Here is a 25,892-nt window from a genome sequence, read left to right on the forward strand (position 1 = left end):
TTTAAAAATTATGGATGTATGGGGCTTCCTGGCTGGCTCAGTTGGAAGAGCATGTGACCCTTGATCACAGGGTTGTGAGTTCAAACCCCACGTTGGGTGTAGAGATTACTTAAAAAAGAAAAGTTAGGGGGCGCCTGGGTGGCGCAGTTGGTTAAGCGTCCGACTTCAGCCAGGTCACGATCTCGCGGTCCGTGAGTTCAAGCCCCACGTCAGGCTCTGGGCTGATGGCTCAGAGCCTGGAGCCTGTTTCCGATTCTGTGTCTCCCTCTCTCTCTGACCCTCCCCCGCTCATGCTGTGTCTCTCTCTGTCCCAAAAATAAATAAACGTTGAAAAAAAAAAAAAAAGAAAAGTTGGTTCTTTGAAAAGATCAACAAAATTGACACACTTTTAAAAATTAAATTAGGGGCACCTGGGTGGTTCAGTCGATTGAGCGTCTGACTTCAGCTCAGGTCATGATCTCGCAGTTCCTGAGTCTGAACCCCGCATTGGGCTCTGGGCTGACAGCTTGGAGCCTGGAGCTTGGAGCCTGCTTCAGATTCTGTGTCTCCCTTTCTCTCTGCCCCTCTCCCACCTGTTCTTTCTCTCTCTCTCTCTCTCTCTCTCTCTCTCTCTCGATAAGTAAACGTTAAAAAATTTTTTAATTAAATTAAATTTTTAAAAATGGTGTGTACAGTGACTTACTATCTATAATAGTAAGCCCTGTAAGAAATGCTTTACAAATATTAACTCGTTTAATCCTTAACTCCCCTATGAGGTAGATACAATTATCCCCATTTTACAGATGAGGAAACAGAAGCATAGAATGATTAAGAATTAAGAAACCTATCTGAGGTTACCTAGCTGGTAAGTGGTAGAGTCAAAACTTGAGCCAGGCAAGGTGGCTTTAGATTCCATGCCTCTAACCTCTGTGCTATCTTCCCCATAGCCTTGTGAAGGTGTATATAGCCAGTCCTGTCCCAACCAGTGTGTGGTGATTGGAATGCATGTGAGCTAGGTAGGGTTGAGTTTATTGAGATCTTTGGAGAATGCAAAAGGTCTACATATATACAAGAAAGTTAGGGGCTGGGAGTAGGGAAATTTTAGGGGTTAGAAAAGGGTAGTCACTGAAATAAAAAAGGGAAACCAGCTCTGCCTGCTTGAACAGGAAATACCTAGTATCAAGCCTGCCTAGCTTCATGCCATCTGGCTTCCTCAGAGGCCAGCTGATGCCCCTTTATGGGTGTTGATGAAGCTGCCCTTTAAGTCATTGTAGTAAAACAGAGGTTATTAAAATGTCTTCTAATCCATTCTGTTCTTTTAAACCACCCATGCAAACATACATCCACATATAACTACAGCATGAAGGAATGAAGTGGGAGAGAGGAGTAAGTGTGCCCTGGGCATGAATTGTGACAGAACGTGGACGTCTTTGCTTATAGTGGCTGTGTTTCACTCCTCTGGCCCTTATAGCTGTTGGTAATTAATGACCCATAAAATTTATGCAGAACCTTACTTGTCTAGTGCTACAGATTTGACACTCAGGCTCCCAGAATATCCATGATCTGAAAGTAGAAAAACAACAACAACAAAAACAATAACAAACTGCAAATGCAGAAGGTGACCAAAATAGCTGAAGAGGAGAAGTCCAGGACATGATAATTATAGAAAACACTATGTGACTTACCTGTTTCTAACTAGAAAGGAAGCCTCTAAGGGCAGAATTAATCAGCAAAGAGGAAAGAGACATAGCTGAGAGTCCACAGACATTATTCATCATTATTAGAAAGAAAGATGATTAAGATAAAACCCAATGGTAGAGTACAGGAGGCAAGCCAAGATCCACAGCCCCAGAGGATAGAGACAGGAGCACAGGAAGCTGACTGGGGTCTGGAGTTAGCCCCAGTCATGCTTGTTTCAGTGGTTCACAGAGGCACAGGTGTCCTTCAGGTAGGGTCAAGCAGTATAGGATTCTGTATTAGGCAATACCAGCCAACCAACCCCTAAGATAGACATGTAGTTTACATAGTACATTTGTATCTATACTAGAAGCAAAAGAACTGAAATGAAATTAAGAAAACAATTCCATTTACAATAGCATCAAACAAAATTAAATACTTAGAAAAAAATTTAACCAAAAAGTGTGTTACTCTCTAAAAACTATAGAATATCATTGAAAGAAATTAAAGACCTAAGTAAATGGAAAAGCATACCGTGTTCATGGATCAGAAAACCTAATATTATGATGACAGCGTTCCCCAAATTGATCTACAGATTCAAAACAATCTCTACCAAAATCCCAGATTGAACCTAGATTTTATAGGAAAATGCAAAGGACCCAGAATAGCAAGAACAATATTGAAAAAGAACAAAGTTGGAAGACTCACACTGACTTCAGAACTTACTGTAAAGCTAAAGTAATCAAGACAGGGTGGTACTAGCATAAGGACAGACAAATTGAGCAGTGAAATAAAATTGAGAGTCTGTGTATAAACCCATACATTTATGGTCAACTGTTTTTCAACAAAGATATCAGAGTCATCCAGGGGAAAGAATAGTCTCTTCAACAAGTGGTACTGAATAACCTCATGAGGAAGAATAAAGTTGGACACCCCCCCCCCCCATACCTCCCAAATCCTCCATCCCCACTATCCCCTGCCACTAATTTACTTTCTGTCTTCATGGATTGCCTGTTCTGAACATTTTCTATAAATGGAATCATACAATAAATGGCCTTCTGTGACTAGCATCTTTCACTTAGCATAATGAAGGTTCATCCTTGTTGTAATTTGTATCAGTACTTCATTACTTTTTGTGGTTGAAGAATACTACATTGCATGGATATACCACATTTTGTTTACCCATTCAGCAGTTGATAGACATTAGGTGTCAACTTTTTGGCTATTAAGAAAGATTGTCCTATGAACATTCATGTACAAGTTTTTGTGAGATGATATGCTTTTAATATGATATAAAAGGGTCCAAATAAACAACTGTTCTCCACTATTTAATTTTCTCAGAAAGAAAAAACATACTCTTCATCAGTTACTCTGAAGCCATTTTTGTGATTTTGAGTAACTGTCTCCCCAACTTTTAGTTGATTTATACCTGACAATTTTGCAGAGTGTTCTTCTTACTCTGTTATTTAAGTATGTGTTTTGAAACCCATTTCTCTTTGAGATAATCTTTGAAAGTGACCCTGTACAAAGCTAGACCTGTCTGAAGATTTCTGGATCATGCAGGACCTTATAAGTCATACTGAAGAATCTGGACTTTGTGAAGTGGTTTGTTTGTTTGTTTGTTTGTTTGTTTGTTTGTTTGTTTGTTTTAAGGATCCATTTTATATTATTATTATTATTATTATTATTATTATTATTATTATTATTATTTAGAGAATGCAAATGGGTGAGAGGGACAGAGGGAGACAGAGAGAATCTTAAGCAGGCTCCACACTGAGCTTGGAGCCTGACGAGGGGCTCAATCCCACAACCCTGGGATCATGACCTGAGCCAAAATCAAGAGTCGGACACTCAACCAACTGAGCTACCCAGGCAGGTGCTGTTTAAGAATCTGGACTTTATAGAGGCGCTTGGGTGGCTCAGTCGGTTAAGCTTCCGACTTCGGCTCAGGTCATGATCTCACGGTTCGTGAGTTCGAGCCCCACGTCCGGCTCTGTGCTGACAGCTCAGAGCCTGGAGCCCGCTTCAGCTTCTCTCTCTCTCTCTCTCTCTCTCTCTCTCTCTCTCTCTCTCTCTCTCTCTCTCTCAAAAGTAAATAAACAAAAAAATCTTTTTAAAGAACCCGGACTTTATAGTGAGTCCAGTGAGAAGTCAAAAAAGGTTTAAAAAGGAAGGAAGTGATGTGATCCCATTTGCATTTTAGAAAGATCTCTTTACAATATGAGGATTAGATGAAGGAAGGAAAGGATGGAAGGAAGAGAGATAAAGTAGAACGTTGTTGCAGTCATCCAGGTGAGTGGTACTCGGGGCTAGACTAGGGCAGTGACAGAGGGGATAACAATGAAGGGATGGATTTAAGAGATAATAAAGAGATAGAATCAATAAGACTTGATGAGTTACTTGTACGGGTAAGAGAATAGAGAAGTTATGGATGATGGCCAGCTTTCTGGGCTAAAGAATTGAGTTGATGATAGTAACATTCCATAAGAGAGAGAATATGGAAAGAAAATGTTTGAGTGAGGGTTTATGATAATTATTAAATGCTGACCATATATACTTGGCTAGGCACTTAAAACTGGACCTCATTTGGGGCACCTGAGTGGCTCAGTCAGTTGAGCGTCTGTCTTTGGCTCAGAGTGTGATCTCATAGTTGGTGGATTTGAGCCCCACGTCGGGCTCTGTGCTGATAGCTCAGAGCCTGGAGCCTGCTTTGGATTCTATGTCTCCCGCTCTCTGCCCCTCCCCCACTCAACACTCTGTCTCTCAAAAATGAATAAATGTTTAAAAACAATTAAAAAAAAAAAAACTTGACCTCATTTAATCTTCAGAAGACCCTGGGAGCTAAATAGCATTAGGCCTGTTTTACCCATGAAAAGAGTTGCATAAGAACTGGTGAAGCCAGAAATTGAACTCAGGTATCTCTGAAGCCTTCACTTCAGGTGCTCTCACCATCTCACTTTACTCTTTCTGTTCAGATTTAGTCATGTGGTTGTGTGGGTTATGGAAACTATAGAACATCAGTGTATATTCAGGAGTAGAATATGTGGGTGTGAAACTCTGGAGGGAAATCTGGGCTTATTCTGCAGATTTGGGAGTCCCTGGTATACTGATAAAACTTTGGACATGAGTGGAAAGAGTATGTGGAACAAGAAGAAAAGAAGACACCTATGACTTGAACCTCAAAAACCTCAGCATTGAAGGAGCTGGGAACCCCAAAAGTGGCACTCAGAAATGACCAGAAAGGTGGGAGGATGTTGTGGATAGGGAGGGAAGAGATGTATATCCCTAGTACTTGGAGTTACTAAAGGAACACCATGTCTCCTTTAAACTGTAAATAGGTTGGGGCATCTGGGTAGCTCAGTCAGTTAAGCGTCTGACTCTTGGTTTGGGCTTGGGTCATGATCTCTTGGTTCATGGGTTTGAGCCCCCCATTGGGCTCTGCGCTGACAGTACAGAGTCTGCTTGGGATTCTCTCTGCCACTCCCCGCTTGCTCTCTCTCTCTCTCTCTCTCTCTCTCAAAATAAATAAACTTAAAAAAAACTGAAAATAGGTGGACTCTGATCTGTGAGGAGATGCAAATGAAGCAGTGTTATTGTGGATTAAAGTAGAACAGCAAAGTTGTGTGTTTGGATAAAACTTCTTAAAATTTAGGATTTGTGGTGAGCAAGATCAGTGGTAAGGTTTTTAAAAGATAGTTGGAAGACTAAGGGAATGTAAAGTGTTTATAAAATTATTATTTAAAATAGGGCGCCTGGATGGCTCAGTCGGTTAAGTGGCCGACTTCGGCTCAGGTCACGATCTCGCAGTCCGTGAGTTCGAGCCCCGCGTCGGGCTCTGTGCTGACAGCTCAGAGCCTGGAGCCTGTTTCAGATTCTGTGTCTCCCTCTCTCTGACCCTCCCCTGTTCATGCTCTGTCTCTCTCTGTCTCAAAAATTAAAAAAAAAAAAAAAAAAAAAAAAAAAAGTTAAAATGGTACAGCCCCAATAGGAAACAGTATGGTGGTTCCTCAAAAACTTAAAAATCTACCGTATGATCTAGCAATTCTACTTCGGGGTATAAATGCAAAAGAATTGAAAGCAGGATCTTGAAGAGGTATTTGAACATCCATGTTCATAGACGCGTTATCTGTTGTAGCTAAAATACAGAAGCAACCCAAGTGTCTGAACAGATGAATGGATAAGTAAAATGTGGTATATACATATGGAATGGAATATTATTTGAATTTAAAAGGGGAGGAAGTTCTGACACATGCTAAAACATGGGTGAACTTTGAGGACATTATGCTAAGTGAAATAAGCCAATCACAAAAAAACAAACACTATGACTCCCCTTCTATGAGGTACCTAGCATAGTCAGAGTCATAGAGACAGAAAGTAGAATGGTTAGAGCACCTGGCTGCTGTCAGTAGAGCATATGACTCTTGATCTTGAGGTAATAGGGTCTTGGGTTTGAAGCCCATGTTGGGTGTACAGATTACTTTAAAAAAAAAAAAAATATATATATATATATATATATATACACACACACACACACATATATACAGTGACTAGGGAGAGGGACTGGAAGGAGGAGTTACTGTTTAATGAGTATAGAGTTTCAGTTTTGCAAGATGAAAAGTTTTGGAGGTAGGTGGTGGTGATGGTTGCACAATATGAATGTATCACTGAACGTGTACACTTAAAAATAGTTAAGATGGGACACCTGGGGGGCTCAGTAAATTAAGTGTCTGACTCTTGATCTCAGCTCAGGTTATGATCTCAGGGTTGTGAGTTCAAGCCCCGTGTTGGGCTCTGCACTGGGTGTGGAGCCTACTTAAATTAAAATTTGGGGCACCTGGGTGGCTCAGTCAGTTGAACATCCAACTCTTGATTTTGTCTCAGGTCATGATCGTGCAGTTTGTTGGTTTGAGCCCCATGTTGGGCTCTGCACTGACAGAGCGGAACCTGCTTGGGATTCTCTCTCCATCTCTGTCCCTCCCCTGCTCGTTCTCCGTCTCTCGTATTCTTCCTCTCTCTCTCTGTGTCAAAATAAATAAACATATAAAAAGTTAAAATTTAAAAAATGTGTTAAGGGGTGCCTGGGTGGCTTAGTTGGGTTAGCATCCGACTTGATTTCAGCTCAGGTCATGATCTCATAGTCATGAGATCGAGCCCCTTGTGGGGCTCCCCACTGAGCATGGAGCCTGCTTAAGATTCTCTCTCCCCCCTGGCCCTACTCCACTCCCCAACTTGTGCTCGCTCTCTCTCTCTCTCTCTAAAAAAAAAAAAAAAAAAAAAAAGTTTAAGATGGTAAATTTTATGTGTATTTTACCACACATAAAAAAAAGAATTTAATTTACTATGAAAAGAAAATGACAGTGACACAGCTTCATCCCTTTATATGACTCAGTGGGTATGGAGTTACCATTGACCTAACACACAGCCAGAGTGGGTACCACTGGTTTAGCAGAGGGGCTGCTGTATGGGGAAACCTGATACCCTAAGCACACCTAAATCTCATCTTGGTTTCCAAGAAGACTTTTGTTTGTTTGTTATTTCATTTAATAACCCTTGTGATCAGAAGGAAAAATTCCACAGTAAGACATATTCATTGTATAAAATTTGGCAATGTTTGAAAAGCAAGATTCATCCATAATCTCATAATTTGAGTAATCATTATTAAATTCAGGTGTATTCTGGTCCTTCTAGTATCAGGTGTGAAATATATTTACAGATAATATTATAGATATCCTTATATGTTTTCATTCATATATATTTATTTTTTTCTGTGCTTTAAAAAAATGGATATACTTCACATATTGTTTTGTTTTCCCTCTTCAGTGAACATATGGTGATGTCTTGCAGGTCATTGAGGGCTTTCTATCCCCTTGGTTTTCAGTGACTGCATAATGTTATTTATCTTACCCATTACTGTTATTCAGCATCTAGATTGTTTCCCAGTTTTTCACCTATCATAGCCAATGTTGGAGTGAATATCCTTATACAAAAAATACCATTTTAAACTTCCTGTTACTATTATTGCCAGTTTGGTAGTTGAAAAAAAATTTTTGTTTGTTTCTAGTGAACATTCTCTATGCTTGGTACCATAAACTTTTAAATTATAATCTGTACAGCACTTAGGTAGTTCTCTTCCAACTTGTATTGGTTTTTGTTTCCCACTCCTCTTTTCCTTTTTATAATCTAATATCATAAAATCATGAACTTTTACAGTTAAGGCCCTGATGGTTAAATGATTGGACCAGAGTCACACAAAACATTAAGTAACAGAACAGAGATTTAACCCAGCTTTACTCATTTTTCATTTTTCTTCCTTTCAGTAGATGTATATTGCTAATATCCTTAAGTCTCCATGGGAAAAGCTTTTGCAGCTTTTCATTTTGGAGCAGTATTTCATTTGTGCTTTTGTGGCAGAGAACTTGTTGCTTCCAAATAAGTCCAGAAGATAGCCTCGGCTGAGTATGCCATCCACTAATAGCCAGTATAATGCTTGCTGTTCCAGGAGCCATGTTTGACCAGGACTGTGGGAAGGTCGTATTCATGCTGGAGGCTCTTGTGAGGAGATGAGTTGGTGAACAGAGAAGCCGGCATGAAGATGCTCCCAGGAGTGGGCGTGTTTGGGACCGGCAGCTCTGCCCGGGTTCTGGTCCCACTGCTGAGGGCAGAAGGGTTCACCGTGGAGGCCCTGTGGGGGAAGACTGAGGAGGAAGCAAAGCAGCTTGCCGAGGAGATGAACATCACCTTCTACACCAGCCGGACCGATGATGTCTTGCTGCATCAAGACGTGGATCTTGTGTGCATCAATATCCCCCCTCCACTCACCCGGCAAATATCTGTGAAGGCTCTAGGTACGGATAGTCAGACGATAGCAAGGGTAGGATATATCTCCCTCTGGGTGGTGTCTTGTGTGTCACTGTTCTCCTCTTGGGCCTCTGTGGTCCTTCTTGGGCTTTGGTCTGCAGGTAATGGTACTCTGGGACAACACTCACCCTTAGAGCCGTCCTGGGGAGGGCACACTGGGGGTGTTACAGCTGTGGAAAGAAATGCTCCAGGCTTGCCTGCCTCCCATAAGTAACTCCCTGAGCAAAAATTAAGCATATGCCAAGAGTTGTCTTGTCACAGGGACCAGAGATCATTACACTTCATGCAATGTAAAGTTGGCCTGTTTGAAGTCGGAGTTCAAAGACTTGGGCAATGGGAAATTGTGACTGATGTATTTGTTCTTCCATTTCCGTGGCACGTAGCACCTCAGAAAGGATGGAGAGGAGGGTGTAACGAGGCTGCCATTTCCCATGTTTTGTCAGTCCTTCACTAGATTGAGTGCACACCCTTCCTGCCACATTTTGCAATCTTGTGTTCCAGAAGTCAGGAAGGCCCTCGGACAGTGCTGGGCTTCCCTGACAGGATCCACAGGACAGCCAGCTCACATGTCTGCCCCCTTGGGAAGCACAAGGCAGTATAGGGCTTGCTGAGCTGTTCTCCTGCAAATCCTGTTGGGCATCTCTTCCCAGTCAACTCTGGGCGACCTTTTCTCTTTTTCTAATGTAAATCAGAATCTAATTTAGTAGGAAAACAAGCCAGTAAATAGTCATCCAGCATGTTTGTTGTTGTTGTTGTTGTTTGGTGTTTGTTTTTTTAATGCCTTCTAGGTGCCAGGCACTGTCCTGATGTCATTCAGGACATTCAAAGCAGTGTTGGATCAGAGCCCTCCCTGCCTTCAGATTTCACAGTTCAGTTGGAGAGACTAGAGATAACACACATTACAAAGTAAATGAGACAATTCAGGTAGCATATAATTAATTGACAGAGAAATTAATTTTTTTTTTCAACGTGTATTTATTTTTGGGACAGAGAGAGACAGAGCATGAACGGGGGAGGGGCAGAGAGAGAGGGAGACACAGAATCAGAAACAGGCTCCAGGCTCTGAGCCATCAGCCCAGAGCCCGACGCGGGGCTCGAACTCCCGGACCGCGAGATAGTGACCTGGCTGAAGTCGGACGCTCAACCGACTGCGCCACCCAGGCGCCCCGACAGAGAAATTATTTAATGAAGGTGATAGGAGCAAAATATTTCTCTGATGCAGTCAGAGATCTCTGGGCCCAGAAACTGGTATGCCACTAGGCTTGACCACTCCTCCTGGACACTACCATGATGGAGAGTCCAAGCCATTGCTACTTGCTTCCCTTGTTCTGAGAAGAGAATGTCTGTCACCTCTTGCCTAATGCATTGGTAAGGACAAACGTTCATTGGAGTGAGTAAGAACATGAGTGTCTGGTTGTTGATTTGGGGGCATGCATGTACATTTTGGCCAAAAATTGTAGATGGTTTGTCTTTTCCAGAGAGCACTCTAAGGATGTGTGACACTGGAGCTATTCACTGGACACTAGATTCTTAGGAGGGCAAGTAATGGCTTTCAGATTGAGTTTAGAAGTAGGCCTATGCCAACACTTTAACAGAAAGCTAATTCAGGGGGATCAAGCTATTGTGGTCACTTGACTTCCTGCCATCCCTGTGACATGAATACAGGCTGGTGATGCCAGGTGTATCCAGAGGCAGAGTTCTAGAGGCTCTCAGTCTGCTTATATATTAGGGTTCTCACAGAGACCATTGCCAAGCTGTGTAGGAAGAAAGAGGAAATCCCAAGTTCTTTGGCTACAAGCCTGCTGTTTTCTGGTTCCTGGTATAGGAAAGCACCAGACTTTGGATCTTTTAATACAAATAGGAAGGACAGGAATGACCAGAGGCTTCTGGAATCTTATGTCCCAGCCCTCAGTGAAGCAGGGTCATCTGTCTTCTCACTGTCAGGAGGAAGAGGGTGTGAATGAGTCCTTGGTCTGTTCTTATAGACACACAGTCCCAGGGTCAAGTTGGTGGGACTGGGAGAGCCATGTCAGCTGGACCTGCCTTGAGGCACTGCCCACTCAAACCCCAAAGGAGTCACTGAGCATATTGTGACCATGAAGTTTACTTCCTGTGAACAAAGAGGTGCTCTGGGGCACTTCACTCCTGGGTAATCTGGAGAATATGAGCTGGAGAAAAGATTGCAGCTTGAAATTTGTTCACCCTCCAAAAAATCTGAGCTAATAAGCACTCAGCATTCATGCTTTTCCCACTCCCTGGAGACAAAAATCAGTTCCCAGCTTCTCTGATCTCTCCTTTGGCTTCCTAGCAGGAATGCTAGATAACTTTAAAAAAAAAATTTTTTTTTTAATGTTTATTTATTTCTGAGGAGACAGAGACAGAATGTGAGGGGGTTAGGGGCAGAGAGAGAGAAAGACACAGAATCCGAAGCAGGCTCCAGGCTCCGAGCTGTTAGCACAGAGCCCGACACGGGGCTCGAACTCACGAGCTGTGAGATCATGACCTGAGCTGAAGTTGGACATAACCGGCTGAGCCACCCAGGTACCCCGGGAATGCTAGATAACTTAAATATGTCTTTCAAGATAACCCAGGTCCTCCTAAAGTTAAAGACCCTGTGCGGCTGGCCTTGCAGGAGCCTGTTTAAGATGGCCTTTAGCTCCCCTACTGATGATACTACTGAGTCTTAAGTTAAAAAGCATCCCTGTTGTTTGGGCTCAAAATGGGAGGTCTCTCCCCTTTCCCTGACCTCTCATGACATGGAACTGAAATTTCCTTATCCTGGTTTTACCGTCACCAAACTCCCAGGAGCCACAAAAGTCCTTTTCCCCCCTGCCCACCTCCTTTCTGCCCCATGCTGCAGTGTCCACCCCAGTTCCTACAGTGAATAGTTACAGCAGGTAGTTTCTGGGTTGGCCAGAGCTACAGCCCTCAGATGAGGTGTTTGTGTCTGAGAATCTAATTTCCTCATTACTTTCCTGGTCAGCAATATGTGTTCTGCACTCAGGTGGCCAAATTGTCACCCAGTATGGTGATTCTCCAGTCCCTAATCCTAAAATCTCACATGTGTAAGGAAGCATTAGAGATTCTCCGAGAGCAGATCATGATAACAGTCAGGGGCTATTCTCCCCGAAGGGCCCCCTCCTGCAAGACCCCAGTGTAAGGACCTCTTTCCTTGGTTTGGCACCCACTACTTCTTTGGAGGTATTAACATAGGGAACCACCCCAAGCTCTCAGGAGTATCCCAGGTATTGTTGTCTTGTGGACTGCTCATACCCTCATGAGCTTTCATCTTAAAACATCTTAAAAATAGTGATCCTTTCTGCTTCCTAAAACAGAAGCTGCCCAGTTCTAGCTCTCTTCGGGGCTTTTTCTAAGGCTTTTTTTGCTCTCTTAGTCCATCCCACCTATAGTATACTCGGAACAGGCATGAGAGCATAAGGGTTAATTTTACTTTCTTTCCCTTCCTACCAGAGCCAAACATTTTCTGGCCTTTTGACTACACTAAATTGTTGGATCAGTGTTTTTAGAGAACAATCTTTGGGAAATCTTAGAGCCCTTTCTGCAATTGCAACTGAGAGTACAGAGCCCATCCCCTAGAGTATAGATTAAATACTTTTGCCCAAAGCTGGTGATCTACTAAATGTATGAAGGTACACAAGCATGTCCTCTCTCCAGCCCATGTGTATTAGGCGGTGTTCTTCAGAGAAACAGAACCAATGAGCGTATATATAGAGAGAAAGGAATTTATTTTAAAGAATCCTCTCGTGATTGTAGGAGTTGACAAATTTGAAATCCACATGGTAGGACAACAGGATGGAAATTCCAACAAGAGTTGATGTTGCAAACTTGAGTCTGAAGGCAGAATTCCTTCCTCTCCATGGAACCCCAGTCTTTTTTCTTGAGGCCTTCAACTGATTAGATAAAATTGTGGAAGGTGATCTGATGTACTCAAAATATACTGGTTTAAATGCTAATCACATCTAGGGGCTCCTGGGTGGTTCATTTGGTTAAGCATCTGACTTCAGCTCAGTTCATGATCTTATGGTTCGTGAGTTTGAGTCCTGCATCGGGTGAGCTCAAGCCCTGCTTTGGGTGAACACAAGCCCTGCTTCTCTCTCTCTCTCTCTCCCTCCCTCCCTCCCTCTCCCCCTTGTGGGTTTTTCTCTCTCTCCTTCTTTCTCCACCTTCACTCGTGCCATCTCTCTCTCTCAATTAAAAAAAAAAATAAAATAGGGGCACCTGCGTGGCTCAGTTAGTTGAGCATCTGGCTTTCGCTCAGGTCATGATCTCACAATTCATAAATTGGAGCCCCGCGTCGGGCTCTGTGCTGACGGTTCCAAACCTGGAGCCTGCTTCGGATTCTGTGTCTCCCTCTCACTCTCTGCCTCTCTCTCTCTTTCTCTCAAAAAATAAACATTAAAGAAGTTTTAAAATAAATGCTATTCACATCTAAAAAATACCTTCATAGCAATGTCCAGACTGGTATTTGATGGACACCACAGCCTAGCTGGGTTGGCACATAAAATTACAGATTTTTTTAAAAAATTTTAATGTTTATTCATTTTTGAGAGAGAGAGCGTGAGTGGGGGAGGGGCAGAGAGAGAGGGAGACACAGAATCTGAAGCAGGCTCCAGGCTCCAAGCTGTCAGCACAGAGCCTGACACGGGACTCAAACTCACCAGCTGTGAGATCATGACCTGAGCGGAAGTTGGTCGCTCAACCGACTGAGCCATCCAGGCACCCCATAAAATTACATATTATACCTCCTCTCTTTACTTGCCATTCCTGGTTTGCACCTTCTACCTCTACTCCTTTCATTTCCCCTTAAGAATTTACTCTTCATTCTGCAGTCTATAGCTTGTTCTCCAGTCCCAGTCACCAGGTACCATTTTTATCCAAGCTGTTGCCTTTCCTCTTGTCCCAGGCCATCATCTGATACAGGAGGCTTTTCCGAGTTCATTTGCCTTCAAGAAAATATTTTTTCCTTCATTGTAAATCCCTTGGAACTTTGAGACTTTTTGGTGTGTTTTATTCTCAGGTATTGGGAAGAATGTGGTTTGTGAGAAGGCAGCAACTTCGGTGGATGCATTCCGGATGGTGACAGCCTCGCGCTACTACCCACAGCTGATGAGTCTGGTGGGGAATGTGCTGCGCTTTCTGCCTGCCTTTGTGCGCATGAAGCAGCTGATCGCGGAGCACTACGTGGGCGCGGTAATGATCTGCGATGCGCGCATCTACTCAGGCAGCCTGCTCAGCCCCAACTATGGCTGGATCTGCGACGAGCTTATGGGTGGTGGGGGCCTGCACACCATGGGCACCTACATCGTGGACCTGCTGACCCACCTGACTGGCCGGAGAGCTGAGAAGGTGCATGGGCTGCTCAAGACCTTTGTGAGGCAGAATGCAGCCATCCGTGGCATCCGACATGTCACCAGTGATGACTTCTGCTTCTTCCAGATGCTCATGGATGGAGGCGTGTGCAGCACGGTAACACTTAACTTCAACATGCCAGGTGCCTTTGTGCACGAGGTCATGGTGGTGGGCTCTGCAGGACGTCTTGTTGCCAGAGGAGCTGACCTGTATGGGCAAAAGAACTCTGCCACACAAGAGGAGCTGCTCCTGAGGGACTCACTGGCTGTGGGTGCAGGGCTGCCTGAGCAGGGGCCCCAGGATGTTCCACTGCTCTACCTGAAGGGCATGGTCTACATGGTGCAGGCCCTGCGCCAGTCCTTCCAGGGGCAGGGGGACCGCCGCACATGGGACCACATCCCTGTTTCCATGGCCGCCTCGTTCGAGGATGGGCTGTACATGCAGAGTGTGGTGGATGCCATCAAAAGGTCGAGCAGATCTGGGGAGTGGGAGGCCGTGGAGGTGATGACGGAAGAACCTGACGCCAACCAGAACCTATGCGAAGCTCTCCAACGAAATAACCTGTGAGCCTGCACGTGGGCTCCCTGCCATGGGGCAGAAGGGATGGGAAGGGACCAGAAGGATGAGACAGGAGGTCTTGGCCATTGCATACATAGTGTATTTCATTTCATGAGTCAACTTGGGCAGGGTCCAGGTGAAGCCCAAGGTGGCCTTGGGAAAACACCCCCTCCAATGCTCAAGACTTGGAGGGTGGTGGTATAGCTGAGGGCTAGCAGCTCCCACAGTGTAGCCAAGTAGAGCTGCCCCCAGGTCTCTGCATAGTCATGCTGGTGAGCAGAGCCAGCAAAAGCTTGACTTGGAGGCTGCTTCAGCCTATTTGTGGCTGTAACTAGGTGAGAAAGCACAGCAAGGACCCAGCTTGGCTGATTCCTCAGGCCTGAGGGAAAACGACAAGAAGCCTTGTTTTCATGCCCTTCCTGGGCTAGAGCATCTCAGGAATGGTGAGGGCAGCAAGCCATCCCTCAGGGATCCGTACCTGCCCTCCTTCCCATATGCCCAGGCCTTTCCAGCCTCCAGGCTGCCCCTTCCCTGGCAGGGAGGAGTGGGTTCTTCATTGGGTGAGCTCTCAGGGGCTATTGACCTGGGGCAAAGGGTCCCTGATTTGGTGGAGAGGAGACGGGGAGAGTCTGGAATATCTGATAAATATTAATAAATCAGAAAGTCTGACACTATGGCAATTGGTTGTTTGGTAAGTTCTGTTTCTTTAATAATGAGAGGCTTGTTTATTGTAGTTTGTTTATATTTTTCTCTCTCCTTGTGGCCACAGCAGATCTGGCCTGCCCTGGATCCATCATGGTCTGGTGGGCATATTCCCTTGTGACAGAATCCCAGGAGTCCTCCAAGGAAAAGTCTTTTCTCAGGGAACAAGACTCAAGACTTCCTTAACCTCAAGACTTCCCTGACCTGGTAGGCAGGTCAGGGAGATAGGGAGAGTTTAAGACCTTCCCGGGCTGGAGGTCAGGAAGAGTTCTGTTCCTACAACCATGGATTTGGCTCCGGGAAACCCTGGGAGAGGGGAGGTGAGAAGTGGTCCCAGGGAGCCTGGATGCACTGCCCTTGGAGTAGGTACAGCCTAACGCTGCCTGACCTAGATAGCCAGTCACCAACCATGCTTTTTATTAACTATTCTACACTGGGACTGCCTTTTAACGAAGTCAATCAGAGGTGAGGTGGGTCGGGGGTTCGGGGAAGTGGACACATACACCCCCTTCGTTTCCTCTGCCAGCCTGCCAGGATTAAGCCTAGACTGAACTCTTCCCTTCTCTAAACTTCACTCTCTCTGCCTTGCCCTGGGCTCCTTGCCAGAGAGAGAAAGGCTCAGGGAAATCTCCCTCTTCTTGGCACCCTTTCTAGAAGTCAGTAGGCCTATTTTCCTGTGTGTGGTCCTGATTTAAAACTTTGTCCTTGTGAGCTAAAATAACAGTGACTAGTGCTGGGGAGTGTGCTTACTGAATGCTCCTCCCCCGGAGACACTTCACACATATTTCATTTGATATCCAAACCACTCTGTGAGGTCCTACTATTAATATTCTCATTATTCAGATCATGAAACTGAGCCAGAGAGGGGCAAAGTTACTTGCCTCCTATAAGTTAAAAGTGATGGAGCCAAGGAGGAGCATGGTCAGGGTCATCTGACTACAGAGACTGACCCTGACCTACTCTTTCCCCAGCACTTAAAGATCTTAGAGACTGAGTGCCCAGACATTGCCCCTCCCCGCTCAGGTCCTGCCCTCCAGGTTACTGCCTTCTCTGTGCAGCAGAAATCTGTCTGCCCTCAACTAGGAGAAGGAAGGACTACAGAGAGCCCTGCGAGGCAGGATGCTGGTAGAGTTCAGAGAGGCTGTTCCCTTCCTCCTGACTCCAGGTCAGTCCCTCTGTGTGTTACTAGGAAGATGGGATCCCTCCTAAATTGGGGGATTTACTAAGAAAGCTCATGCACCTTTCCCAATTGTACCTGACTCAGGTTTACTGCCCCACAGTGGCATTTCTTAGGTTTTATAGGGCTCTACAACAAATCCCTTGTTGACAAAGACAGGTTCCCAGAAGTCCTAGGGCAGAGTGCAGTGGGCTTGGTGCACAGCTACTTTTGTGAGGGCCCTGGGGTCCTCTGTTGGTACTCGCTAGAGCCTAGGTCCATGGCCATCCTTCAGACATCTTTACCATTATAAATTTCTTGGGTTGGTCCTGGGGAGGAGATGTACCTTAAAATGGCCCAAGTGCCTGTGGCCTAGGAAGTCAGCAGGGTTCTGGCCCTCAGGATGGACTGTGCCTGCACGTGGGTTCAGGCTTGTCCTGCACCGCCCCCTCCTGGAGGAAAGCAGCATCACCTCCCAGGTCCCGTTTCCTAAATTTCAGGATCTTCCTGGAGTCAGAGTGAATGAAGTTTTTCCAGGCTTCTGAAAATGGAGTTTGTTTTTCCTCTCTCTAACAACAACCAGAAAATAACTTACTTTTTTTTTTTTTTTTTTGCTTTTATTTGCATTTATTTTATGCAGAATTTACTCCCAGGCCATAAGTTTTGTTTCTTCAGTTTCTTCTGGGGTACCTTTTTTTTCTGTGCAACTTCCTCTTCTGGTTTAGGAACAATCTGTTTTTTGTTTTTGTTTTTCAGTAAGGATCATCTCAATGTGGCACGGAGAGCTCATGTATGGATTAATCTGACCACGAGCCCTGTAAGTTCTATGCCACATCTTGGGGGCTTTGTTCACCTGGATGTGCTCAATGACCAGAGAATCTACATCTAAACCCTTAAGTTCAGCATTACTCTCTGCATTTTTAAGCATGTGCAATAAAAATTCAGCACTCTTTTTGGCCACCAACCCTGTGTCCAGCCCCACTGTTTGGCCTGGGTACAGCTACCAACTCCACCATTGTAGCGACAGAATGGCACACACTGCTTCTGCAAAGTGACATCTTTCAGATACTTGGTGGCTTTTCGGATGTATATACCCTTGATTACCTGGGAAGTTTCACATGTGTTCTTAAAGTGAACACAAAGATTTGAAACTTTTGTTGGCATGATTTTGTCAGGTTTTCCAGGTCAAGTGAATAGCGAACCATTTTCAGAGATCACCTCAGGCCGCTTACAGGAAGAGCCAGAAAAGAACTTTCAAAATACTTTTTGCTTATTTCTCAACCCCCCAACCAACTGTAGGCCTCATACTCACTCAGACAATCAGCAGTCTCCTCACCTCCCTGTTCCCAGTCTCCCTTCCTCATTCTACCCTTCTCACTGCTGCCCACATGACCTCTCCAAAATATCAGGCCAAGATCCCTCCTTGCCTGCACCCTTTCTCATCACTCCCAGACTTGTCTAACCTGGTCTCCTGATGTCCATGCCTCTGCTTCAGCCATGCTAAATGGCCCTCCTGAGTGAGGCTGACTTCTATATTAGCAAGGCTTTGTGTCTGGTGTATCCCCTGCTTGGAAGGCCACCCAAATCTCCTTCAAGAGTCAGCTGAAGGGCTGCCTCTTCATTGCTTCCCTAGGCAAAACAGCAGTCCCAACACCCACACCCACCTCAAGGTCCCACAGCCTTGGTCCTCTGCTCTTCTGTGATACCTGTCTCCTTGCATCCTACTCAGCATTTCCCCCTTAGATTGAGCTTCTAGGAACAATAGTAGTTACTTGTTCCTTTCTGTGGCTATTGTCACCCACCCTGCTTTAGGAAAACCTATCAGGTAATAGACCTGCAAATATAGATCAGTTCTTTGCTGGTTACTGAGTATTTCCTGTGCCACTTGTTGGAAGAGAGGAACAGAGTTTCCTTGTCAGTGCTGGCCTGGGTCAGGCCTTAGCCAGAGTTTTCAGGTCCACAAATCTACAAGGTTCAGGAAAGAGTGCTGCCTCCCTGGTGCCCAGGGTGTGATTTCATGCAAGGCCACTTCTCTCCAGGTCTCTCCTCCCTCAGCCATAAAGTGAGGCAGTCAACTCAGTTATGTGAAGAGTCCTTTACCTCTGAGAAATTCCAAAGAATCCATGCTCATCCCTATGGACAAGATTTGGTCTGCATGGTCCCTGTGGACAGTATCTTCTGGGGTGGTTCAGTCACTAACCAGGGAAACGTATGGGCAAAAATGTCCTGACCCCATGACTTGCCCTGTAGTCTTGCCACCAGGCCAGTGAGCTTCCAAGTGATTCCTAAACATAGAAGCAGCCTGGGATGATGCGCATTTTCTTCCTACTTCTTTCTGGGCTTGCCCACCCTATCCCTTCCAATGACCTTGCCAAACCAGTATTCGAGGGGCCCTGCACATGGTTCTGGACTTTGGATGCCCTCAGCCTTTCAGATCCTGACCTGCCCTCTGCGACTTCCTCAGCTCCCCACCTCGGTCTCCTTATCTTTGTGTCTTTTATGGGGGCTCTCCACTAGATGGGTGCAATGCAATGATGTATGCCCTTGGGGAGTTCACAACCTAGTTCCAAGAACATTTCTAACCCACAACGGCAGTAATATGTAAATGCTATGACGTAGGGCAACACTGGGTGCTGCCTGGCTCAGCACGGAGTAAAGTGCCCGAGTCTTCAAGGTAAGAGTGCACTAGTCAGGTGGAGGGGTAAAGGAATGAAGGCACTTTAGGCAGGAGAAGGCCCATGTGCAGAGTGAAAGTAAGAAAGTTGTGGCTGGTCAGGGACTTATAGAAGCCACTGAAAAGTTATGTTTTGTTTTGTTTTTTAAGTTTATATATTTTGAGAGCGAGAGCAGGGGAGGGGCAAAGAGAGAGGTAGAATTCCCAGCAGGCTCCACACTATCAGCCTGGAGCCCGATGTGGGGCTCGAACTCCCAAACCGCAAGATCAACCACAAGATCATAACCTGAGCTGAAATCAAGAGTCAGATGCTTAACTGACTGAGTCACCCAGGCGCCCCACCACTGGAAAGTTTTTAAGGCACTTGGAGCAAGAGGAGCAACATGCCAGGGAGAAGCAACACCATCAGGTTCAGGTGTGTGTGTACCAGGATCAGTGGGGTGGATTGGTTGGGGAAGGAACCACAGGCAGAAAAACTAGTGAGCTCTCACCGGGGAATAACAGTGTCCCAAGGCAAAAGTGCTGACTATGAGATACGAAAGGTTCTCAATCTAGAGGGCACATTCACCAGCCTTGATGCCTGATTAGCTTGTAGGAGTCAATGAGCAAAGAACAGGATGGGGTTTGGGGTGACACCCAGGATTTTGGCTTGAACAATTGTGTAGATGAGACACAGGAGGGAAAGCAGATTGGAGGGAGAAGTTACTCATTTAATTTTAAATTCTTTATGTTTAAGGTATCTGAGGTACGTTCAGGAGGATGAGGAGGTGGCACGATATGAGGGTTTCCAAAGTGGCCAAACTGGATAATTTCAGTTATCCAGTGGCTTGGCTGCAGGGCTCCAGGAGAACATTCACATCCACCACCACCCCCTGGCTGCTAGGAAAAAGTCACAGATGCCTCTGTTGGCAGGGCCACTCTGGGGGCAAAGTCTGGTCCAGGTGTAGTCCCCAGTATGTGGAAAACATTCCAAAGACACCACTTTTGGGGCAGGCAAATGAACTCTGACACCTCGGTGGGAGATCCCAAGTATTGATCCCCTGAGGTCAGACCAAATGCAGGCCCCTTCCCTGGAAGACAAGGAGCAAAGCCAAGCACCTGATTGCTGTGACCTGACAGTCCCTTTCCTTTTTCTGCCTCGTTTCTCCCTTATCACCTCTCTCTGCATCCCCACTGTTACCCTATCTGACCTTCAGGTTCATGTGAAGAGCCTTTAAATGCACAGAACTAGGCCCCACCCCTGCAGATTCTGATTCAGTTATGTCTGGGATAGTGCCCAAGAACCTGTATGTTTGTCAAGTTCTTGGATGATCCAGGTGACCAGTCAGGCTTCACACCCTGCCCCCACCTTCCCAGCCTCTCTTCAGCCATCTATTTTGGGAAATCATGAAGTCTGAGAAAAGGAAAAATGTTTATTTTCAGTAAGTCCAAGGCCCCAAGTAGGGAGAAGGGCCAAATTTTCCCTTCCTCCTGAGGCCTAGGCTGCTGCTCTGGTTTGGGCTTGGGAGAAGGGGAGACTCCAGTGGAGGCGGGAAAGTCACTTGTACTGAGGAGAGAGTGGAGGTACAAGTGGGGCGGCACAAACACTCAGCATCTTATCGATGTCCACCTGGGTTGACTTATCCACCTCAGCCTTGAGGCGGCCACTGATCCCCAACTTGGGCAAACACCCTGGCTCTTCTCCAACCTCCTCTCCCAGGGGAGCCAGTGCATGGGTGGGGGACACGAATGTATTGGGGCAGGGCAGAGTGAGGCCTGACCCCAGCTCACCTGTCACGGGCAGCAAAGCCTGCAGTTGCTCCACACCTGCCTCCTCGGGGACCAGGGCCAACTCCAACTCAGGCTCCACGTCCACCTCAGCCTCCCTGTCCCCCTCCCCTGCCTGATTCAGCTCAGGATTACAATAGTTGATGTACTGGTACAGGGGCCGCAGGCGGTGGGCCTTTCCTGCAAACAGCCAGGGCAAGGCAGGGGCTGGAGCACCAAGCTGTGCCATGACAGGGGTCCATCAGGCAGGAGAAAAAGGGAGGGCCCAGGGGCTGCCACTCACGCTCCAGCCCCAAGGTCTCTGGAGGTGCAGACACTGTGCTGGCCACAGCTGGGAGCACTGGAGCTCCCAGACTCTTGCGCTTCTTGGCTTTTTTGTGCTGTTTGGCAGATGGTGAGGGCTCAGTCTGGCTACCCTCTGGCTCCTCCCTCTGCGGTGGCAGCCCCTGTGGCATCTCAGCTTCAGCTTTGGGATGGACTTGGTGGCTAGGCCCTGGGAGGCTGGGGGACAGGAGGCCTAAGGAGCCAGCCTCCAGCTTTGGCTCCTGTGCCCTGACCATAGGGAATAACCCTGCCTATTCACCACCCCCGGCCCAGATTCTTGTCCCTTTCCTGGTCAGCGAGGCTCTGGGCTGGACAGGGAACTAAAGCTCATGTGAGCTTAGTACCCTACAAGGCCTGAGACCCCCTCCTCTGGATGCTCCCCATGCCAGGGTTCCTCAGGGACAGAAGGAGTGAGGAGTTGATGGTGGTAGCAGGAGATAAGGATGCACTATGTAAGAGTGCAGGATTTAGGGATCCTGCTGGAGTGTGAGCCCACCCTCCCCACCAGCCCTATAGCTCCTTCCCTCTGAAAGCCCCCTCACTTGACTGGCTTCCTCTTCGGACCAGGACTGGGCCTCACAATGGAGGCCATAGGCCTGGGAGGGCCTCTCTCCTCTAGTGACTCCACCTCTGGCTTGAGCCTCTCTTCCTTCAGCTTGAGTCGTTCCTCCTGGAGCTCTGGCTCTGAGACATGGACTGTTGGGCACTTGTCTTCACCCAGGGTCTGGCAAGCCTCATAGTGTGGTACCAGGCACTGGTCTGCCATCACTGGACACTAAGGGTGACACATAGGTAACTGGTCACCAGGCAAAGGACACAGGGATCAGTAATTAGACACCCGAGGAGGAGCTTGTCCTGGCATTTAGGGGGGCCTCGCACAGAGTTTGGCCTCCCAGAGCGCCGCGGACAGTCGCTTGGAGACCACAGCCTGACGGTCACCTCGGAGGTCTAAGCGTGGCCGCCAGGCGACTCTACGAGCTGTGCCTGCCCCGCGGCCGTCCTCTCCTGGGACCCTGGCCGCCTCTCGACCCCTGCTGAAGCTACGGCTGCTCAGGGTCAGTACCTCCTCGACGGTTGCTTTCGGGGAGCGGAGCGAGGGGCCGGACCTGTGGACCTGGCGCTGACCCCAGAGACCGGCCGGGCGGCGAGGGCAGGCGGGTGGAAAGGGTGCCTGACCGTGGCTCTGTGCCTCACTCCCCAAAGCTGGAACTACAAGCCCCAGAAGGCTTTGCGCCAGGGGGCCTTGGCCCCTGACCTCAGGGACGGAAATTATTGTTGCCCGGCAACAGCAAGCCCGTCGGGTCGCAGCAGTCGGCGGCAAAACTGCTCCGGTGAGCTCCTTGTCAGAGTGTTGCGGGGAAGGGGTCGCGAACGAAGCAGGGAAGTGGGTTAGGAGCTGAGGCGGCGAGCGCTTTGCGGGGTGAGACGGCGGGGCAGAGGCAGGGAATGGAGGGGCACCGTTGGGGTCAGGGTCTGGGTCCAGAATCCGGGAGGAGGCACGGGGCTGAAAAAGGGGCCAGGGGCCGGAAATGTGCAGCCCAGCAGGCCTCGGTACACCGTTGCAGGGTGACGAAGGCGGCATGTGCGAGGGCCCGTCCCGTATCTCGGGGCCAATCCCCCCAGACCCTACACTCTTTCCTGACTACTACCGGCGGCCGGCCTCGGGTGAGTTAGGGGGTGGCACGGCTGGGTGAGGCCCGAGTGAGGGTCTGGCTCTGATCCACCACTGAGCCCCGCGCTCGGCCCCATCTGGCTTCTCAGCCCAAGGACGCCTTGAGGGAAACGCGCTGAAGCTGGACCTGGTCACTTCGGACCTCGACTTGGACGCCACCCCTCCGCGCGGTCCTGGAGCCAGACAGATCCTGGACCGTGGCAGGCATGGCGTCGGAGGAGTGCTGCTGCAATTTGGGGGCATCTCCCTAAGCCCAGAGGCCTCTTCCAAGAGTAAGTTCGGATACAAGAGGCAATGAAGCTAGTACGATGAGGTCAAACGCTGAGATCAAAAGCGTTGCTTCTCCTTGCTAGATTCTGGGCTCAGGGTTTGCCTCTCTGAGTGTCAGTTTCCCCAACTATGAAAGGAGGGGGAAATGCGCTACTTCCTCAAAGAAGAGGACTGAATGCAGTAGTCCCTGGGAAACCCAAGCTCAGCTTAATGAATTCATGCATCAGCAAAACGTGGTCTGTTGAGTGCCTACTGTGTGCCCTCTTTATAGGTGCTAGAAAAACAGTAAACAAGTAAAGAGATGGCTATGATAGACAAAATGATTAATGGTCTACTTCACAATAAAAATGTAGAAAATAATCAGGGACAGAAGAAGGTAATGACTATGTCAGGAAGGGAACAAAGTGATGAGGCAGAGTATGTGTATACTGTTTTAGATGGAGAGGTCATGGAGATCTTTCTGTAGGAGGCAAGGTGTGGGCCTTTGTGTGAACTGATGGGAGTTGGATCTCATGGGCTGTATGTAGGGCAGAGTCTGGCAACATCTTTTTCCCAGGGAAGGACCCTAAAGACTATGAGAAGGAGAACCTGAAGCGGATCAGAGAGATCCAGAAGCGCTTCCGTGAGCAGGAGCGCAGCCGGGAGCAGGGCCAGCCCAGGCCCCTGAAGGCTCTGTGGCGTTCACCCAAATATGACAAGGTGGAGTCCCGGGTCAAGGCCCAGCTGCAGGTACCTGCCTTGGAGAGCCAGAAGCATTGTTCATCTTGTTGACCAACAAGCAGTTATACTCTGATCTGAGTTATGGAGATGAAAATCACAGGGGACTAGGGAAACAGGGGCTAAGAGATAGCCGGCCTGCTGCAGAGTCGGGCTGGGGGCTTCCTCAGGAGTGGTGATGGCTTGGGTCATCCTGAGGGACAAATAGGTATTAGGCAAGGGGAGAATTGAAGAGAACCATTCTAGTGAGATGGAACCTCACAGATAGAAGTCCTAAGACCAGAGGGAGTATGCGCAGTGGGGTGTTATGTTCAGATCATTGTGAAGGGAGAAGAGCATGAGGTTAGGCTAAGAAGTCAGCTGGACCCACATCATTTAAAAAAAAAATTTTTTTTTCAACCTTTATTTCTAAGGGCAGTGAGAAGGGCAAGTGCAGGAGTATGGTGGTGGGATTGTCTTGGGTAGATAGTAGTACCATTTCTCTGTCCAGGGTTCTCAGAAGGAGGAGCAGAATTGAGAAAAGAGACAATAAGGTCATATGTGAATTTGTTGAAGCTGAAGCATTTGTGGGATTCCCAGGGGGTAGGAGTGTGTCCAGGAAGCAGATGGAGAGTCAGGTCTGGATCTGAGGAGTGAGACCCAGGAGTTATTGAGCATTGGGCTGAGGACAATGATACCAGGGAAGTGACCCTGGATTTAATGGCTTGGAAGCCAGCTGTGAGTGACCTTGGTGGGGACAGAGCCAGGAGGCTTGGCAGGGAAAGAGAAAAAGAGAATGGTAGTCAAAAGCCAGGACTGAGGTAGAAGGAGGAATGGTTTGTTGTTTTCTTAAAGATGTGAGAGACACACATATTTAAATGCTCATGGATAGAAGTGCTTCTTCAAGAGGGAGGAGGCCCATAGGGCTAGATACAGAGAAATATCCTCACAGGCAGAAGGAACAGAAGCTCAGCTGTACGGCCAGCTTAAGACTCTGACCTCAGCCTGGCTGATTCCTCTGCTATGCCCTACCCTCCAGGAGCCCAGCCCAGCCTCTGGAACAGAGCCCACCCACTTCCTTCGGGCACACTCCCGCTGTGGCCCTGGGATCCCACCACCCCGTGCCCCCAGTCCTCAGCTAAACCCACCAGGCCCCAATGCTAAGGTGAGACGATGTGTGGGGGTCGGGAGGTGGGGCAGGGATCTTGAGGGGTTCAGGAGCACAACACAGTACTGTCTGCCCCATCAGGCTTGCCATGTCCTGCAGGGGCCAGGCCTGGATGTGGACTTCATTAGCCACAATGCCCGCACTGCCAAGAGGGCCCCCCGGCGGCATTCCCGCTCCCTGCAGGTCCTGGCACAAGTGCTGGAGCAGCAACGGCAAGCCCAAGAGCACTACAACACCACGCAGAAGGGCCACGTACCCCATTAGTAGGTCCCACTGCCCAACACCCAGGGTGAGGGGTTCCTGTGGAGGGTGGGAGAAAACCTACGCCCTGGGACCATCAACTCTGAGCCTGTGCATCCACAGCTTGTTGCAACGCAGGGATCTGTGGCGGCGGGAGGCTGAGGCCCGCCAGCATAGCCAGCCGGACCCTGCCATGCCCCCTGGTCACACTTGCATGCCTGAGAACCAGCGGCTGGAGACACTGAGCAATCTGCTCCAGAGTGAGTCCATAGGCAAGAGGTAGGGGGGTGTAGATGAGGAACCCACTGGGGACCACACACCCCTGCCCAACACTCACTCTTCCTGGATCCCTCATAGGCCAGAGCCAGTTGCTACGTGAGCTGGTGCTGCTGCCTGCTGGGGCAGACTCACTGAGGGCCCAGGGCCACCATGCTGAGCTGGACCAGAAGCTGGTGCAGGTAGAGGAGGCCATCAAGATCTTTTCCCGCCCCAAGGTCTTTGTGAAGATGGATGTCTGAGCCCTTTTGTGGGGGCACTTATGGGGGTCCTCAGTGAAGATTGCCACACAGTTGCAGAGGGCAGGATCAAGCCCCATCAGAGAATGGGGGTCCAAAGACAGGAGCAGTGGTGTGGGCAGTATCCCCAGAGCACTCTTCCCAGCCACCAGTGGCTGTAGAAGGGCCAGCCCAGCCTCTTAATCCCTTTGTCAAAATTAAACCTTTTGTACACAATGGGGTTTGTTTCCATAAGAGCTTTTCTTACCCTAGAAATGCAAAGCCTG

The 25,892-nt window shown here is 47.8% G+C and overlaps 3 protein-coding genes across 7 annotated transcripts in view; 2 read left to right on the forward strand and 1 right to left on the reverse strand.

Annotated features, from left to right (window-relative positions):
- The window catches only part of GFOD2 (glucose-fructose oxidoreductase domain containing 2), a 33,970-nt gene extending 18,854 nt beyond the window's left edge, over positions 1 to 15,116 (forward strand). The window contains exons 2-3 of one of the 2 annotated variants that reach the window (XM_027076007.2): positions 8,156 to 8,501; positions 13,553 to 15,116. In XM_027076007.2, the coding sequence (XP_026931808.2) occupies positions 8,243 to 8,501; positions 13,553 to 14,451 (1,158 nt within the window). In that variant the 5' untranslated portion in view covers positions 8,156 to 8,242 and the 3' untranslated portion in view covers positions 14,452 to 15,116. The remainder of the gene's footprint in view (positions 1 to 8,155; positions 8,502 to 13,552) is intronic. The other variant, XM_027076006.2, reaches the window with a different exon arrangement.
- Positions 15,117 to 20,366: 5,250 nt separating this feature from the next.
- On the reverse strand, positions 20,367 to 22,662 carry CE2H16orf86 (chromosome E2 C16orf86 homolog). Of its 3 annotated transcripts, XM_053210072.1 has the most exons (5): positions 22,129 to 22,662; positions 21,608 to 21,840; positions 21,025 to 21,242; positions 20,745 to 20,948; positions 20,367 to 20,520 (listed from the first exon to the last, which is right to left on the reverse strand). In XM_053210072.1, exons 1-5 carry the CDS (start codon positions 22,645 to 22,647, stop codon positions 20,393 to 20,395), a joined length of 1,302 nt encoding a protein of 433 aa, XP_053066047.1. In that variant the 5' UTR covers positions 22,648 to 22,662; the 3' UTR covers positions 20,367 to 20,392. The 3 variants fall into 3 exon arrangements, with proteins under 3 accessions (XP_053066047.1, XP_053066046.1, XP_053066045.1); XM_053210071.1 differs by having other exon boundaries at positions 20,367 to 20,921; XM_053210070.1 differs by having other exon boundaries at positions 20,367 to 20,948.
- On the forward strand, positions 21,758 to 25,637 carry ENKD1 (enkurin domain containing 1). 2 transcript variants are annotated; one of them, XM_053210074.1, is made up of 8 exons: positions 21,758 to 22,485; positions 22,631 to 22,730; positions 22,827 to 23,009; positions 23,564 to 23,736; positions 24,743 to 24,868; positions 24,971 to 25,134; positions 25,235 to 25,371; positions 25,469 to 25,637. In XM_053210074.1, the coding sequence occupies exons 2-8, from the start codon at positions 22,646 to 22,648 to the stop codon at positions 25,627 to 25,629; spliced, it is 1,029 nt and encodes a 342-aa protein (XP_053066049.1). In that variant the 5' UTR covers positions 21,758 to 22,485; positions 22,631 to 22,645; the 3' UTR covers positions 25,630 to 25,637. The 2 variants fall into 2 exon arrangements, with proteins under 2 accessions (XP_053066049.1, XP_026931810.1); XM_027076009.2 differs by having other exon boundaries at positions 21,758 to 22,396.
- Positions 25,638 to 25,892: the final 255 nt, after the last annotated feature.

The sequence above is a fragment of the Acinonyx jubatus genome, chromosome E2 (genome assembly GCF_027475565.1).
Source record: "Acinonyx jubatus isolate Ajub_Pintada_27869175 chromosome E2, VMU_Ajub_asm_v1.0, whole genome shotgun sequence".
Taxonomy (NCBI): Eukaryota; Metazoa; Chordata; class Mammalia; order Carnivora; family Felidae; genus Acinonyx; species Acinonyx jubatus.